Here is a 15971-nt window from a genome sequence, read left to right on the forward strand (position 1 = left end):
CCTGTTTCATAGGTTGCCTTGTAACTGTTTATGTGTTCTATGAGGTACAAAAGTTTTAAAGCTTGATGTGACAGATTTGTCTATTTGTCCATTTTTTCTGTGCTTTTGATGTCATATTTTAGAAATCGGCCAAGACCAACGTCATGAATCTTTCTTGCTGTATTTTCTTTTGGAAGTTTATAGATTCAGGTCTTAACAGTTAAGGTGATTTGGAGTTGATTTTTATGTATGGTGTAAAATGAAGGTCCAGTTTTATTCTTTTTATGTGGATATACAGTTTCCTCACACCATTTGCTGAAGAGACTATACTTTCCTCATCGAATCGAATTGGAATTTTTGTTGAAGATCATTTGACCATGGTGTGAGGGTTTATTCCTGGGGACTCTAGTCTATTTCATTGGTCTATTTTGTCTATCTTTATGCCAGCACCACACTGTTTTAATTACTGTAGCTCCTTTGTAGTATGTTTTGAAATCAGGAAGTGTGAGTCTTCCAACTTTGTTCTTTTTCAAAATTATTTTGTCAATTTGGGGTTCCTTGAGATTTCATAGAATTTCATGATGACTTTTTCTATATATTTTTGCAAAAAATGCCATTGCGATTATAATAGGGATTATGTTGAATCTGTAGATTGCTTTGGGTAGTGTGGACATTTTAACAATGTGAAGTCTTGCAATCTATGAACACAGGATATCTTTACATGTCTTTGTGTCTTTAATGCTTTATAGTTTTCAGTATAAATTCTTTCACGTCCTTACTTAGGTTTATTCCTAAGTATTATGTAATTTTTATGCTATTATAAATGGAATTGTTTTCTAAGTTCTTTTTGGATTTTTCATTATTAGTATATAGAAACACAACTGATTTTATTATGTTGATTTTGTATCTTGCAACTTTGCTGACTTCGTTTAGTAGTTGTAACATTTTTTAATGTGATAACTTTAGGGCTTTCTACATATAAGATTATGCATTCTGCAATCAAATATTTTTATGTTTTCCTTTCCAATTTGGATGCCTTTTATTTCTTTTTCTTACCTAAGTACTCTGGCTAGAACTTCTGGTATGATGTTGCATAAAAGCGGAAAGGGTGGGTGTTCTGCCTTGTTAATGACCTTAGAGGGAAAGCTTCCAGTCTTTCATCATTGAGTATGACTTTAGCTGTGGGCTTCTCATATATGGCTATTATATAGAGATTTCTTCCAGTCCTAGTTTGTTGAGTGTTTTTATCATAAAAAGATGTTGAATTTTGTGTTTTTATTTTCATTTGTCTCAAAATACTTTCTAATTCCCCTTGAGACTTCTTCTTTGATTCATTGCTTGTTTAAGAGCATATGTTCAATTTCTACGTATTTGTGCATTTTCTAATTTTCCTATCACTATTGATTTGTAATTTCACTTTACTGTTATTGGAAAATATATTTTGTATAATGTCAAGCTTTTTGAATTTGTTATGATTTGCATCGTGGCCTAACATGTGGTCTGTCCCGGGGAATGTGCCATGCACCCTTGAGAAGAATATATATTTTGTTGTTCTTGAATGGAGTGAACTGTATATGTCTGTTAGGTTCAATTAGTTTATAGTGTTGTTCAAGTCCTCTATTTTCTTATTGATATTTTTTTCCAGTGTCTTATCCATTGTTGAAAGTGGAGTATTGAAGTTTCCTACTATTATTGTGTTGTATTAGCTTTCATTAACACACTGCTGAATTTTTGTTTAATACCATTTTGTTTATATTTTTTACATGCAAAATACTAAGCTAGTAGAATCAGGTATTATTTTTATTATTGTGCAGTTCTAAGGATTTTTTTGTATTATTTCTCTTTTTTATAATGAGTTTTTAAAAATGTTTTAAATGGACATTTGTCATTAGCATCTAAGTCAAATTTTTTTGATCAGTAAATGTGATATGTTTAGTAAATATTCTGTGACATAGTATGTGGTCAATTTTAGTAAATGTTCTGTAAGTTAAAGCAAATTTGAAGAATGACTAGAAATCACTGATATGAAAAGATTCCTTGAGTGGTTAGTAGAGTGAATATTCCAGGTGAAGTCAGGGGGAAATGAAACATTTGTTATGGATTCAGGGAATGAAACATGTGGCTCTATTAAAAAGTGGTCGGAAAGATGAAACTAGAGACTTAACAGTGGCTGAAGTTTATGAAGATTATTATGTGCTAATTAATAAGTTTAAAATTATCATAGGATTTATATAGAGCCATTGGAAGATGGAAGGCTTCATGATTAGAATTCGTGATCAGATCAGTCTGGGATCATGGAGAGGGTAAGTTAAAGGAGTATCAGCCCCAGACCAGTTAGGGACAAGAAAACTGCAATAACCCAAGTGAAAGTGTAGAGGTGTGAACTAAGGCATTGGTGGCTGTGATGGAGAAGTAGTGAGAGTTATAGAAAAGGTTACAGTTAGAAAAAAACCAACTGTAACAATCAACGCAAAAGCAAAACAAACAAAAACAAGCCACCCATTCTCTCAGAATGCCTTTTATTCTTCGTGTGCTTAATTTTAGAAAGAGTGACTTGTCTCTAATAATACTCTTGAGATATACCTTCAACTGTTTTGGGCTTGAGTTTTATTATTCTTTCTATATGTCACAGAATATCATAGAAAAATGCAAGTATGGGAAACTTCACAAAATTGATTTTTTTTGTAACTTTCTATTTTGACATAATTTCAATTGTACAGAAAATTTACTAGACTGCTACCAGAAACTTCTGTACGATCTTTACCTAGAATGTTTACTTTGAACAGATGTTAGCTTTGTTCTCTGTACTTCATCATTTTCCCCCCACCTCCATCCCTCCCATCTCCCTGTCTCCTGTTTTAGGTGTTTTTTCCCTTGAACCATCAGGGAGAAGCTGGAGACATTGTTGGAGATGTTGAGCCCCATTTCCTCTGAATGCCCAAGTGTGTATTTCCTAATAAGGATGCTCTCTTACATAACCACACTATGATGATCCAAATCAGGAAGCTTCACAATGATACAATGATATTATCTAACCCACACTCCATATTCAAATTTCAACAACGGTTCCATTAATGTCCTAAAGCTATTTCCCCCAGTCTAAATTTTAATCAAGAATCACACACTAAATTTAGCTGTCCAGATTTTAGTTTTTTTTAACCTGGAACACTTCTTCAGCCTGTCATTGTCTGTTCTTGCCTTACATTGTTTTAAATAAACTTTATATATAAGAGTAGCTTTAGATTTACAGAAAAGTTACAAAGCTAGTCCAGAGAGTGCTTACATGGTTCTCACCCAGTTTCCCCAAGCATTAACATCTTACATTACTCCCGTACATTTGTCACAACTAGGAGACCAACATGGACACATTACAATGAACTAAACTCCAGACTTTATTTGAATCATTTGTATTTCCACTAATGTCCTTTCTCTGTTTCAGAATTCAGTTCAGGATATCATATTGCATTTAGTCATCCTGTTTCCCAGAACCTTCTGTCCTTTAACTATTTCTCAGACTTTCTTTGTTTTGGATGACCTTGCCAGTTTTGAGAAGTACTAGTCAGATATTCTGTAGAATGTCCCTCAGTTTGGGATTGTCAGGTGTTTTTTCTTAAGGTTAGATTGGAGATAGGGGTTGGGAGGGGAAGGCCACAAAGGTGAAGTTCCTTCTCATTATGTCATATCAGGGGAACATAATATAAACATGACTATCACTGGTGGTAATCTTGGTCACTGGCCCAGGCAGTTTGCCAGGTTAAAATTGCCCCCTATAATGGTGTATTTATTGTTCTGTAATACAATCAGTTCCTTTTTATATATTTTGGAGCTATAATTATAGATGCCTACAGTATTGATATCCTATCTCTTCCTAATTAATTGAATCTTTTGTTATTACACAGTAACTATTTCTAGCAATCTTTATATTTAAAATCTGTATGCTTGCTATTAAGGTATGTACACTGATTTTCATTAAAGTTAGTTTTTTCCCCCCCTTAGTATATATATTCTTGTCTCTTGAATTTTGTAAATCCTTAAATTTTGATATCTATTGTGAATAGCTAAATGGATGACTTTTTTGCTTTTTATACAGTATCTAGTGACAATCTTTGTTTTTAATCTGGAGCATTTAGTTCATTAACATGCATTTCCCATAACTATTTCTGTGGATTTATTTCCATCACCTACTTAGTGCTTCTCACTCACTCCACCCTTTTTCTCTAGTTTCTTTTGAACTCATTGTATTTTTAAAATGCCTGTCCACAGTTTTCCTTTTCTAACCTTTAGATTATAAAGTCATTAAAAATTGTACCCTCCTAGAGTTTTAAAACATATTTACCTAATTTAACATATTCTATTTACTTTAAAGCATCTTTTACTTTCTTCCTGAACAAAAAGCATCAGAAGACTTTCACTTAAATTTTACCCTTCTGATTATTGCTATTACTATCCATTCGTATTTGTTTTAGTTTTTCACAGTAATGTTATTGATTTATAGTCAATATTTATTGTTTCTTCTTTCATGTCAGACTTTCAACCTACGGTTACGATTCTTCAGTTTGAAGTCCATCCTTTAGAAATTCCTCAAGCAAGGGTGCTATAAATTTACTCAGTTCTTATTGTTTGAAAAGTGTCTGTGGTTCATGCTTGCTCTTAAAAGAGATGTATACTCTACACAGTCCTAGGGCGACAGTTATTTTCTTTCAAAACATTGATAATGTGTTTTCAGTTGTCTTTCAGCTTTTAATCTTTCTTCTGGGTAGTCAGCTCGTAGCTTAAAACAGTGGTGCCTCGGTTTTCGAACGCCTCCGTTGGCGAACATTTCAGTTTACAAACCCCGTAAACCCAGAAGGAAAAGCTTCGGTTTTCGAACCCGCCTCGGGAGTGGACCGTGCCCCGGGCTCCCGCTGGGGGCAGGATCCTGAGGCCCAGCTGCCGGCTGGGATCCCTCGGTTTCGGACGTTTCAGAGCCCGAACGGGCTCCTGGAGCGGATCACATTAGAAATCCGAGGCACCGCTGTATTCCTCATTATAGGGCATCTGTCTTTTTCCCTGACTCTGGTGTTTTTCAATGTCCCTATCATGGATATAGGTATAAATTTATTTTTATTTTTTCGGCTTGTGATTCATTGGACTCTTTGAATCTGGAAATTAATTTTTTGCATCAGTTCTCAGCCATTCTCTCTTCAAATGTTGCATCTCCTCTATTGATTCTTTCTTTTCCTCTGGATCTCTCATTAGATGTATGTTAAAACTTTTGCGTCTATCCTCCATGTCTCTAAATGTCTTTGTAATAGTTCTTATATCTGCCTCTCTGTGCTGCATTATGGACTATTTCTTTACATCCACCTTTCAGTTCAGTCATTCTGCTGTGTCTAATTTGTAGTTAAATTCATCCACTGAGTTTTCTATTTCTGTTGTTTTTTCAAGAAGTTCTATATTTGTTTATTCTCCAAATAGTCTTGATTATTTACCTTGGCTTTTGCTAGTTACTCAGAATTTCATTTTTCTCTTTAAATTTTAGTTATATCATACATATATTCATTTTGTATACTATGTATAATATTTCTAGTATTCTAAGCCTGTAATTGGTTCTGCAGTCTGTTGTTTCTGGAGGCTCTAACACATGGTACTTTTTTCTTTCAGTGTTTTGTAAATATATATCTATATATATATATATATATAGTTTTTAACTTTTAATGTGTTAATGTTTTTCGATGTAGTTTGAAGGCAGACTCTTTCAGAGAGGCTTTGCATTTACCGGGCACTTATGGTCACTTGTATTTACTGAATTTTTGGCTAGAAGATTTTGTAACTACCTAGGTAGTAGAAATTAAGGCAACAAGCCTGGCTAAAGTCTGAATTATTAAGAGACATATTTTCTCTTTTATATATCATCAAGTTTTAAGGCAGGGATTTATTTCATAAGGGCCTCTAAAGGGGATGTTTATATCTAATTCATGCTACAAACAATCAGTCAATATAGTCATTGTAATTGAAACTTTATGCTGCCAGTCTCTCTTCTCCTGGCTGTTTTTTTTTGTTTTTGGTCTTTTATCTTTATGCCTTAAGCAGCCATAAAACACAAGCCGAAGATCACACTCTCCAGGGTTCACCTCTGCTTGTCTTTCTGGCTTTCCATCTTCAGCCTCTGATAGGTTCTTACTTTCTTGCTTAGTTATCAGAGCCTTTATAAAGACTTTTTGCAAATTTTAGTGACCATTTCAAAGTATTTTCAGGTAGATGTTCTAAGGTGTTTAGTTTGCCATAATACTGAAAATATAAATCCTGTGGTTTACACACAGAAAGAAGAAGAAAAAAGATACAACTGGATTAGAAAAATTAACTGAGAAATGATGCATGTAATATTGTAAGAAAAAACATATAAGGATAAATTAATTATCTCTTAGTCATAAAGACCTGGAGAAAATGGAAGATCCTGACATTTACAATTTCCCTAATGGGGAGTAAAGAGAGAGAGGAAACAAGATTTTGTGATAGGCAGTTTCCTGCTCAAGTTGGCATATTTTGCTAAAGATGGAGTTGTGCTTTCCAGAAGAAATTTTAGAATAGAAAGAAACGATAGAGCAGTTTTAGAGTGAATATAATTTCATTGATATATTCAAACTAAGACTGTTTTAACTTTCTGTTCTTCTACCTTGTCCCCAGTCAAAATACTAAGACTCCAACCCCTTTACACATGGAAAGTAAGGGATTATGTATTTGTTGCATACATGCTGGTACAAATAAAATTATCAAGGGTGAATTATATTTTTGAGGACAAAAACACACATTGGGCTCTAAGTTCACATCTTTAGTTCCCAAGGCAAACAGAAGAGTTGAGCTATGATTTGTGAGAAAGCAGAAGCAGCATGAAGCATACCTTTGGAGCAAACTTTGCTCTTTGGAAGAGTCTCATGGACTTGCCTCTGTAATCCCTGATGAAAAGCAGGGAGCCACGCACACGCCTTGCATTTTCCTGGTGGACTTTTCTTGTAGCGTCAGCGAGAAGCTATGTGAGCACAAATAGACCAGAGGCATGTAAAAAGAAAGTTGAATGGGAGTTTCACTTTGCTTAATTTTGCTTATGTGTTACATATTTTTCTTGTATGTATGACCACCTGCTATGTATCGATATTTAACTCTGTTGGTTTACAAGAGGTTTATGTCATGAGTTTTGCTCTTATAGAGCTTATAATCAACTTGAGAAAACAAAGTATAAAAATATGTGATTGTAACAGTTTAGGAATAATTAAATGCTTAACCTGTAAGTGCAATAAGAGTGCAGAGAAGGCTGAGCTTTGTGTGAGGTTGACCGGGATGAGGTTTCTTAGAACAAATGGAACTTCACCTGGGGATATGGAAAGTTTGAGGCAGGACAGGGGTTAACATACACTCTATGGTATGTCAGGGCATGGGAATGGCAGAAAGAAATAGTTGCAAATAGGTAACCATGCTTATAAAAGGAGAAAGAAATATGAAAACCAAGATTAGGAGTAGGTTTTAATCACACAATAGAAACCTTAGAAACCATGGGAGAAAGTTTTATTATATTACAGTTATTATATTATACATAGTAGACGATATGAAGCTATTGAAGATTCTTGGGCAGAGGGCTGACATGTTAAATATGATCAAAGTTTAGCTTCATCAGGATATGTGGATGTATAGGATAAACTCAGCATTGGAACTGGGAATATATTTGGTTATTAGTAGTACTCTATTTGTTTATATAAAATTAAATATATAGTATTATAAATATGAAATACTAATGCATATAAATATATATATACTTTTGTTTTAGAGGAATTCCAGGGAAGAAATGTGGTACTATCATACTTACAGCTGAGGAATTAAACTGTTGCAGGGTAAGTAAATATTTCTTTGGTTTAAATAGCATTTCCAACCCTTCTTTAAAATTATATTTCTGAAAATCTACATGAATTCTTGAGTAATTTTAACAAAATATAATTGAAACTATTTATTAAATAATTCTGTAACTCATGAAATATCACTTTAAATACTTAGTACTTTAACCAGAGAGACTACATTCTATAGTCCAAAAAGAAGAATTGGTTATTTTAATGATCTTTTGATAGAATAGAAAATTTCCAAATAAAAGCTAATGACATTATCATTTGGGGGGCATTAATATAAGGAATTGTCAGTTGTACCAGTCAGTCCAGTTCTTGGAAAAATTGTGAAGATTCATGTGTGATTTTGAAGGAATATTTCTAGTCATTTGACCTTAGCTCTTTTGTACAACATACGTTTTTCAATATTTTGAATTGAATTAATTCAAAATATATAGAGTCCCATCTTCTGTTAGCTTGGGGAGTCCATCTTTGAAGGCAGGACTGGCTACCCCTTCAGCTAGGAACATGATGATGTGAAGTGCGCAGTCAGTATTTTGAGAAAACTGCTATTTTTAGTCATGATTTGCTGGTACAGCCGTTGACTCATGTTCAGTGATTTCATCGTTGTCGAGATGAGCTGGAAGGAACGATGGCTGTCTGAATCACAAGTCAGTACTGTCTGTTCAGTGTGGCTCAGTGGGTTCCTGGGAATTGTTATTTCTGGGGGAAATAAATTTTATCTCATTGCTCTTTATTTGCAATGTTTGCTTCATGATTTAAGGAACATGAGCTCCCAAAGGTACCAAAACTTAATACTTTGACATTGGCCATAGTTTTCATACAGAGAGCTACTATTTATTAACTGAGTTTTTAACTTTAATCTCCGAAGTTTTTTTTAAAGATAGTCACTATGTTTTTATATACATATGTATGTATATAAATGCAATATGGTTAGAAAAACATAATATTACTTGCCAGCAAAGGATGGAAACTGAGCATTTCAATTGATTATATACCTTGGGAATTCTGGGGGTTGGAGTAGTGAAATAACAAAAGGAAAGCATAGTAAGAGGCTTGTGGAGATAGTTAAACAAGAATATTAGAATTTAAGCAGTTAAAAATGCGTTCCAATTGAGGCCGTCTGGTTCATTTTCCTCCCATTGTCTTTACCCCTGGGCACGTCACCGCCATCCCAGTCTCAGTTTTCTCAGGTGTAAAATGCCAGAAACTACTTACAGTATAATGCTGCTAAAGACCGTCACACTGAGCTGAGTTTGGTTTTGCAAGTAACTTGTACTTTGGCTTGTTAAGTTATTTGATTGCTCTGAGTTTTACTTTCCATATTTGAAGGGGGGAAAAACGGCAAACGTGACTGGTCACTAGAATATTTTTAAAAATTCCCCCACCTCTGAAAATTTGCTACCATATCATTAAATCTGAAAATATGCTGTATATGAAAGCATTTTATGTATACTAAAATACCTTACAAAAATATTACAATTATTTAAATACAGAAATGATGCCCACCATCCTATTTTTTAGTTAAACTGGTACAATGATTTCTTTTTTTCTTTTTTTAAAATATATCTTTATTGATTTCAGAGAGAGGAAGGGAGAGGGAGAGAGAGAGAAACATCAATGATGAGAGTCATTGATCGGCTGCCTCCTGCACACCCCTGACCGGAACTCGAACCTCGATCGCCTGGATCCTAGGTTGGTGCTCAACCGCTGAGCCATGCCCAGCCGGGCACAGTGATTTCTTTTAATGGTAACATCTAATCATCTATTAACACTTCTTGTCTCTGAATTTGTTTATGTGTGTGATGATAAGAGTTTTGTATGATGAGGGAGGAAGGAGAAAAAAAGTTCCAGGTTAGTAAGATACATGTTCTTTATAGTGACATTAACATGCTAGCTTGTCAAAATCTGATATTAAGGTGATTTTGTGTAAATATGCCAATGAACACATTATTATTCATCTATTTCAAAAGAAAACCAAGATACCAAGGCATATATTGAGTATGGCCAGGTTGCATCTCATATTTCTTCCACTTTCAATTCTATGGTTTTGGTTGGAAAACAGGAACATTCTTCTAAATCTTCCATGTAAATGGAGTTGAATCTGTTATTTAGTGATCTAGAGGCACTTTTATCACTTTCTACGACTAAAGCTTTAAGAACATCTGGAGTTATCTTTCAATAAGTAAAAACATACTCTCATACTTAGAAATTAGAGATCTCATAATTTTAAAATATTGTTTAGAATCTTAATTTAACTTCATCTTATATGTTCTGTGTTCTTATTCTTAGCTACAGTCTTATTGATAATCAACATCATTATTAATGTGTATAAACCCTGAGGTAATGTTTCATTACTATGCCAGTTTAATAGAAGGAACAACTATATTCAAAGAAATGTTCTCAGTTACTTCAGAAGAGACAGTGCCTTTTCAATTTACATTTTAGGATACTTTAAAAAATATTTAGAATTTTGAATGAAATAATTTTATTTCACATTTCACACTCTACGAATTGACATTTTGGTTTTTCTTTTCTTTTAAACACATTGTCAGTCATTCACTTGAGGATAAGCTTTGGAGTCAGGACACCTGAATTTCAATCTTATCTTTCACTGATCAGCAAAGTTATGTTCTTGGAGCTTTCATTTCTGCATTTGTAAAATGCTGATTTTAAAAAAATTTTTTTCCAAGAAAGGAAGGGAGAGGGAGATAGAAACATCAATGATGAGAGAGAGTCATTGATCAGCTGCCTGCTGCATGTGCCCTACTGGGGATCGAACTGTTACCTCCTGGTTCATAGGTCGATGCTCAACCACTGAGCCACATAGGCCAGGCCGATATTCTTTTTTTTAATTTAATTTTTAAAAAATTTTAATTACAGTTTACACTCAGTGTTATTTTGTATTAGTTTCAGATATACAGCAAAGTTGTTAAAAATGCCGATATTCTTAATACTGACCCCAGATGGTTCCTCTGCAGGAAAAAAAAAGCATCATTTGAGTGATGTGTAAATCATAGCTTACAAGTAGCTTGAAATTATCCACAAAGAACATTTTTCATTCTGATTGATTGATTCAACAATATTGTACAAATGTGCTAGTCTCAGAAATGGATGCTTGGATACGATGGTGAGAAAAAAACACAACAAATAACTTTGGATCTTGTCTTTAATGAACACATAGTTTGTGGGAAATACAGACACTGATCAGATGACTCTGCAGGTAAATATGTCATGATACGTACTAAGTGATCAGATATATCATGAGAGGAACCATGGAAAATCTAAGTAATTTATATGGGGGGAGGGTGTTGTGCAGGCCTCTGAAAAAATGACATTTAAGCTAAACCCTGAGGAATGGTTTGCCAGCCACAGGGTAAGAATTCCTGCAGTGTGCACAGCTTGTGGAAGGTCCTAAGGAGGGAGAGGACTGTGTCTGATATTTGATGACAAGGGCCTAGGAGTGGGGGATGATTGAGGTAAAATGTTGCCAGATGAAGGTAGATCCTGTTTATCTGAAATACAGGAGAAAGCCTTGAGGTGTTTTAATAATAATGTACAGCATTATTTCTTTCATGTTTTAAGACCATTGCTGAATGGAGAATGGATTGGTCAGGTCCAAGAGAGGAAGAGGGAGAAAGGAATAAATGCCAGTGTACATGCCCAGGTGGGAGAGGAGTTGGCCTGGACTAGAGTGGGGCCAGTGTAGCAGACGTGAACATCTCAGGGATGGTTAGACTCAGAGTGGTGCAAGCTGGCGAAGAATTGCGTGGAGAGAAAGGAAACAGGAGAGATCGAGAACAGCTCCTTGGTCACTTGGGTGGATGGCGAGCCACTAAATGAGCTGGGAAAATTATAGGAGAAGCAAGTTAGATTTGAACTTGTTCAAAGTGCCTGGGAAATATTCAAGTGGATTTCTTCAGTAGGAAGTTTGTTATACTGGTGTGGAATATTGAAAAAGGTTTAAAAATTTTCTCAAGTGTCATTAAGCATCAGAGATTTAAAAAAACCACACCTCTGCAATCCCTTTATATTTCTGAAAAGAAATAAATGCTTGATTTTTTCCCTTAGAAATTAGATATATTTCGTGCTTGTTACAGATGAAACCCCTGCTATGTTATTCACCTGGATAATAGCAAAATATATTTTTCCTAAATTTATATAATTTGGTACATTGAAAGAAATCTTTATTTTGAATTGGTTACTCATTTTGCAAGCCTTAAGGAATATAATTTGAAAAATTATAACTTGGTATTACATTTACCAATGATCATATGACAACTTATTTTTTAATAATTTATCTCTTTGAAGTTTAATTCACAGTTTGACATATATACATTTTATTGATCTATTTTAAGTATATCAGAATGTTTTGGGGAGTTTTTGTTTTGATTCAGGTGCTTTGGGAGAATGCCTTCAAGGGGCTATTTTTTTCCCCTATGGCAAGAACAGTGTCCTTGTCCATGTTCTTAGAAAACCACTCTCTATGGTTTTGGTTTTTTTTAAATTTGTGCCCAAGGGCATTTAATATGTAGGAAGGTTAAAGGGCATTCAAAACAAATAAAACTAAACTAAAAGCTCCAGCCCTTTCTTCTCAATTTGACCTTGATTTTATAGTTTGATCATCCAGGTGATTCTCTCACTCCTTCCTTAATGGATAATATAAATTTTTGATCTTTAAATCTTAGGTTTGAAAAGTGATCACGGTTGAGAAGCTTGAGTTATTAATGATGTTCATGTTGCTCTTGCCTGTGTTCCCCTTGTAATTTTCTTTAAATTTTTATTGTAACTATGCCTGCTTGGACGCATAGTGCCTGCTCTAATATGAGTATTTCTCTGGCAGAAAGTATCACATCTATATTCTAAATTACAAAGTAAAATGACACTCTACCAGTACTTTTGAAAATGAGAAATCTAGACCTATGAACTTCTCTGAGTATTGCTTGAGAAATATTTGCTAAGCAAGTATATCAGTGAATGAATGGGAACCAGATAACATCATCTTGTGTATAGTGTTCTGGAATTACTGAAAGAAAACAATGAGAATTGTTAGGTGGATGCTTAATAAATGTTGCTGGACTCTGCAAAGAAGTGGTGAATAAGGGTGCCTTTCTAGTCATTGTCAACATTTTCATCAAATAGTATTTATTTAAAACTGTGACCTCTTCATTTAGCCTGAATTATGTTGACCCTCTACCTCTTTCCAAAATTGCTAACATCTCCTTTCAGTTAAAAAAGCAAACAAACCAAAATGGTAATTTTATTGTTCAAATTGCTACATATTTTCTACTTTATTAAAAAACTTATCCTTCCTAATTGAGTAATGTTCTACATCCTTGATTTATGATACCACAGTTTGTTTAACTTGAAGCTAAATCATGTAGATTATGAATCCTTGAGTATATAAATTGATAAAATGATTGCTTTGGCATAGTAATTAACACACCAATGTTTAAATTACAAATGAAAAGAAAGGTGCTTTGCTTTTCTTGAAGTCCAATGTAATAGAAATTATTTTAAATGTAGTTGTTGAGACATTGTGGAGCACTTGTGTATAATTAAGAAAGAACCTTTTTTCCCCTCTAATGGTAAACTGTGTGGTCAGAGTCTGTTCCTCATCTAATTATCTAATATATCTTAACAGCTAAAACATGATAGATACTTAATAGATGCTTAGTAAATATTTCCTCAGGAATTAAAAAAAATGCTTATGTTCTAAAAATGTGTACTTGAATAACTGAAGATATGAATGAAGAGTCATCTAGCTCAATATAACTTTTTAGGGGAAGAATGTTACAGATTTTTAAAAAGTTATAGTTTTGTGAGTAGAACGAACACAAAGGCAATTTTTTAGTCTCACTGTCCCTTAAAACGCAATGGGATTCTCACACACTTGGCCATTTGTATTAAAATGGCAAATTTGCTTTCTTCTCAAGTCTTGCTAGTGATCTCCAGTTTCTAGTTATGTATAACCCAGATTTTGAGCTATTTTGTTAATTTTGTTTTCAGGATGCTGTTCTGATGCAATTTTGTGCTAACAAATTGGACAAGAAGGACTTCTTTGGGAAATCGGACCCTTTTCTTGTATTTTATCGAAGTAATGAAGATGGCAGGTAGATTTATATTTTATGCATTTTAACCCTATAGTAAGGATGATATTTGAATTATCTCAGAGAAGTTCATTAAATTGATAAACAGAGTAAAATATTTTTGTATTTTAAAAATTGATGTGATTTTTACATCTCAATAACAATGCATAACTTTCTAAGCATTTCATATGCTCTGTTTGGTATTTAAAATGAATGATTTTCAGCTTCATGGAAACATTTCTTCTTTACTTCTTATAAAATTATAATGTTGCCTTAATAGTATGGAAGAATTATATTTTTGTGGACATCTAATGTATTTTGTTATAGACTTTAATTATTTTCTTGGAGAAGGATATGAACGTTAAGGGGTTGATTTTCTTTTTTTATGCTACAGTTTATGAATATCTAACATTCAATAAAATTTTTTTACATTCTAGTAATTTGAATATTTTTACCAGTCATGATTAGACTGGTTTCTATTTGGTTTGAAAATGTATCCATAGGTTATAGAATATAATTTAATACATATGATCCTACCACTAAATATATTTTATTGTTTTCTTTATATTGTAATGTCAGCATTCATGGGAAACTTTAGTGGTTAAAATTATGGGTGAAGTTTTTGTTGCTGTTGTTTAAATCATGACACTGCTACTTAGTAGCTATGGAAATCATAGGCAAGTTTTTAAAGCCATATTAAACTCAGTTTCCTCATCTGTAACTGAACTCATAATCATAGCTTCTTCATAGTGCTGTTGAGAGTATTACATGGGTTACTATGCAAAAAACATTTAGAACTTGCCTATTGTTTTCCTTAACTGTGCATAATAAAATATTAGCTAAAGAGAAAACATCAGTTAGAGATTAAAAATGAGGGAACTGGAATGAAAATTTAAAAAAACCTGTCACTACTGCTAGACTTATAAATAAAGTTATGTAACATATCATAAGTACATAAAATGTTACATAAAAATAAAAAGTGTGCTGTATAAAATGAGTGCACTGGGCAGTAGAAATGACACTTTACTTTGGGATTTTTTTGATGCAGCTACTGGGCAATTACTATTTTAGTCATAGTGTTGTATTATTGGGTTTTGCATACTTCCCTTCTGTTTTGGTAGTTAAAATGTCAGAGTAGCATTTGTATCTGAACACTGACTTTATCCATGTGAAGAATATTGGAACAATGAAGAAAATAATCATTTTTGCCAGTCATTTCAAATTTAGAGAAAAACTAAAGAATGAGCTAATAATTTCTTGAATCACAATGATCTTATGCCTCCTCCTGTCTGAACTACTTGTTTCCTGAATTTTCTATTTTAATACTTCTAGTTTTCTTTATTCATAAAGATTAGGTATATTTTTCAGCCTATCACACATTTAATGCTACTGGTTCAGAGTTACATTGCAGAAATTTATGCTTGTCTGAATGATAACTCATTCATTAAATACAATCTAAATGTTAAGGAATTAAAGTACAACTAATCCAAAAATCACCAATTATTTAAAAAACAATTATTACTCACATTTGGTTAATCTAATTTCAGAAAATTTTCCACATATATTTACACACATAAAACTAGTTCACCAGCTAGAAACAAGTATGTGTACTAAGACATATTTATTAACACTCCATTAATATACATATTTTGTTTTAAATAAATAAAAATGCATTTACTCCTCACTTTTTATGTGTGTCTCTATTTCTGACTGCGAATATTTTAGTCTTATTTTTAGCATTTATTTGAATATGGAGCTATTTCAAAAATTGCCTGTTCCCTAGTGTGTTTGAGGCTCATTTTATAAGAAAGAGTAAAACTAAATTTCCACCAGAAGCATTAATAAAAACCTTAATAATATATGGTTATACATTTTTATTTTCTGCTTTCACATTAATTTGGTACTTGTTCTGTATTTATAATTAAGTAATAATTTTCCTTTGGAATTGCTGCTTTTTGGTAAATGGCTTCATTTAAAGTATTTTAATACATGTTATTTAATGATTTTTTTATAATACTATCTATAGTGCGTC

At 33.2% G+C, this 15971-nt stretch overlaps 1 protein-coding gene across 1 annotated transcript in view; it reads left to right on the forward strand.

Annotated features, from left to right (window-relative positions):
- Positions 1-15971, forward strand: part of CPNE8 (copine 8) — a 181003-nt gene that overhangs the window by 70568 nt on the left and 94464 nt on the right. Inside the window, exons 7-8 of the mRNA XM_087814729.1 lie at positions 7781-7844; positions 13860-13963. Of these exons, the coding sequence (XP_087670855.1) occupies positions 7781-7844; positions 13860-13963 (168 nt within the window). The remainder of the gene's footprint in view (positions 1-7780; positions 7845-13859; positions 13964-15971) is intronic.

This window comes from Miniopterus natalensis, chromosome 2 (genome assembly GCF_054644295.1).
Source record: "Miniopterus natalensis isolate mMinNat1 chromosome 2, mMinNat1.hap1, whole genome shotgun sequence".
Lineage (NCBI taxonomy): Eukaryota > Metazoa > Chordata > Mammalia > Chiroptera > Miniopteridae > Miniopterus > Miniopterus natalensis.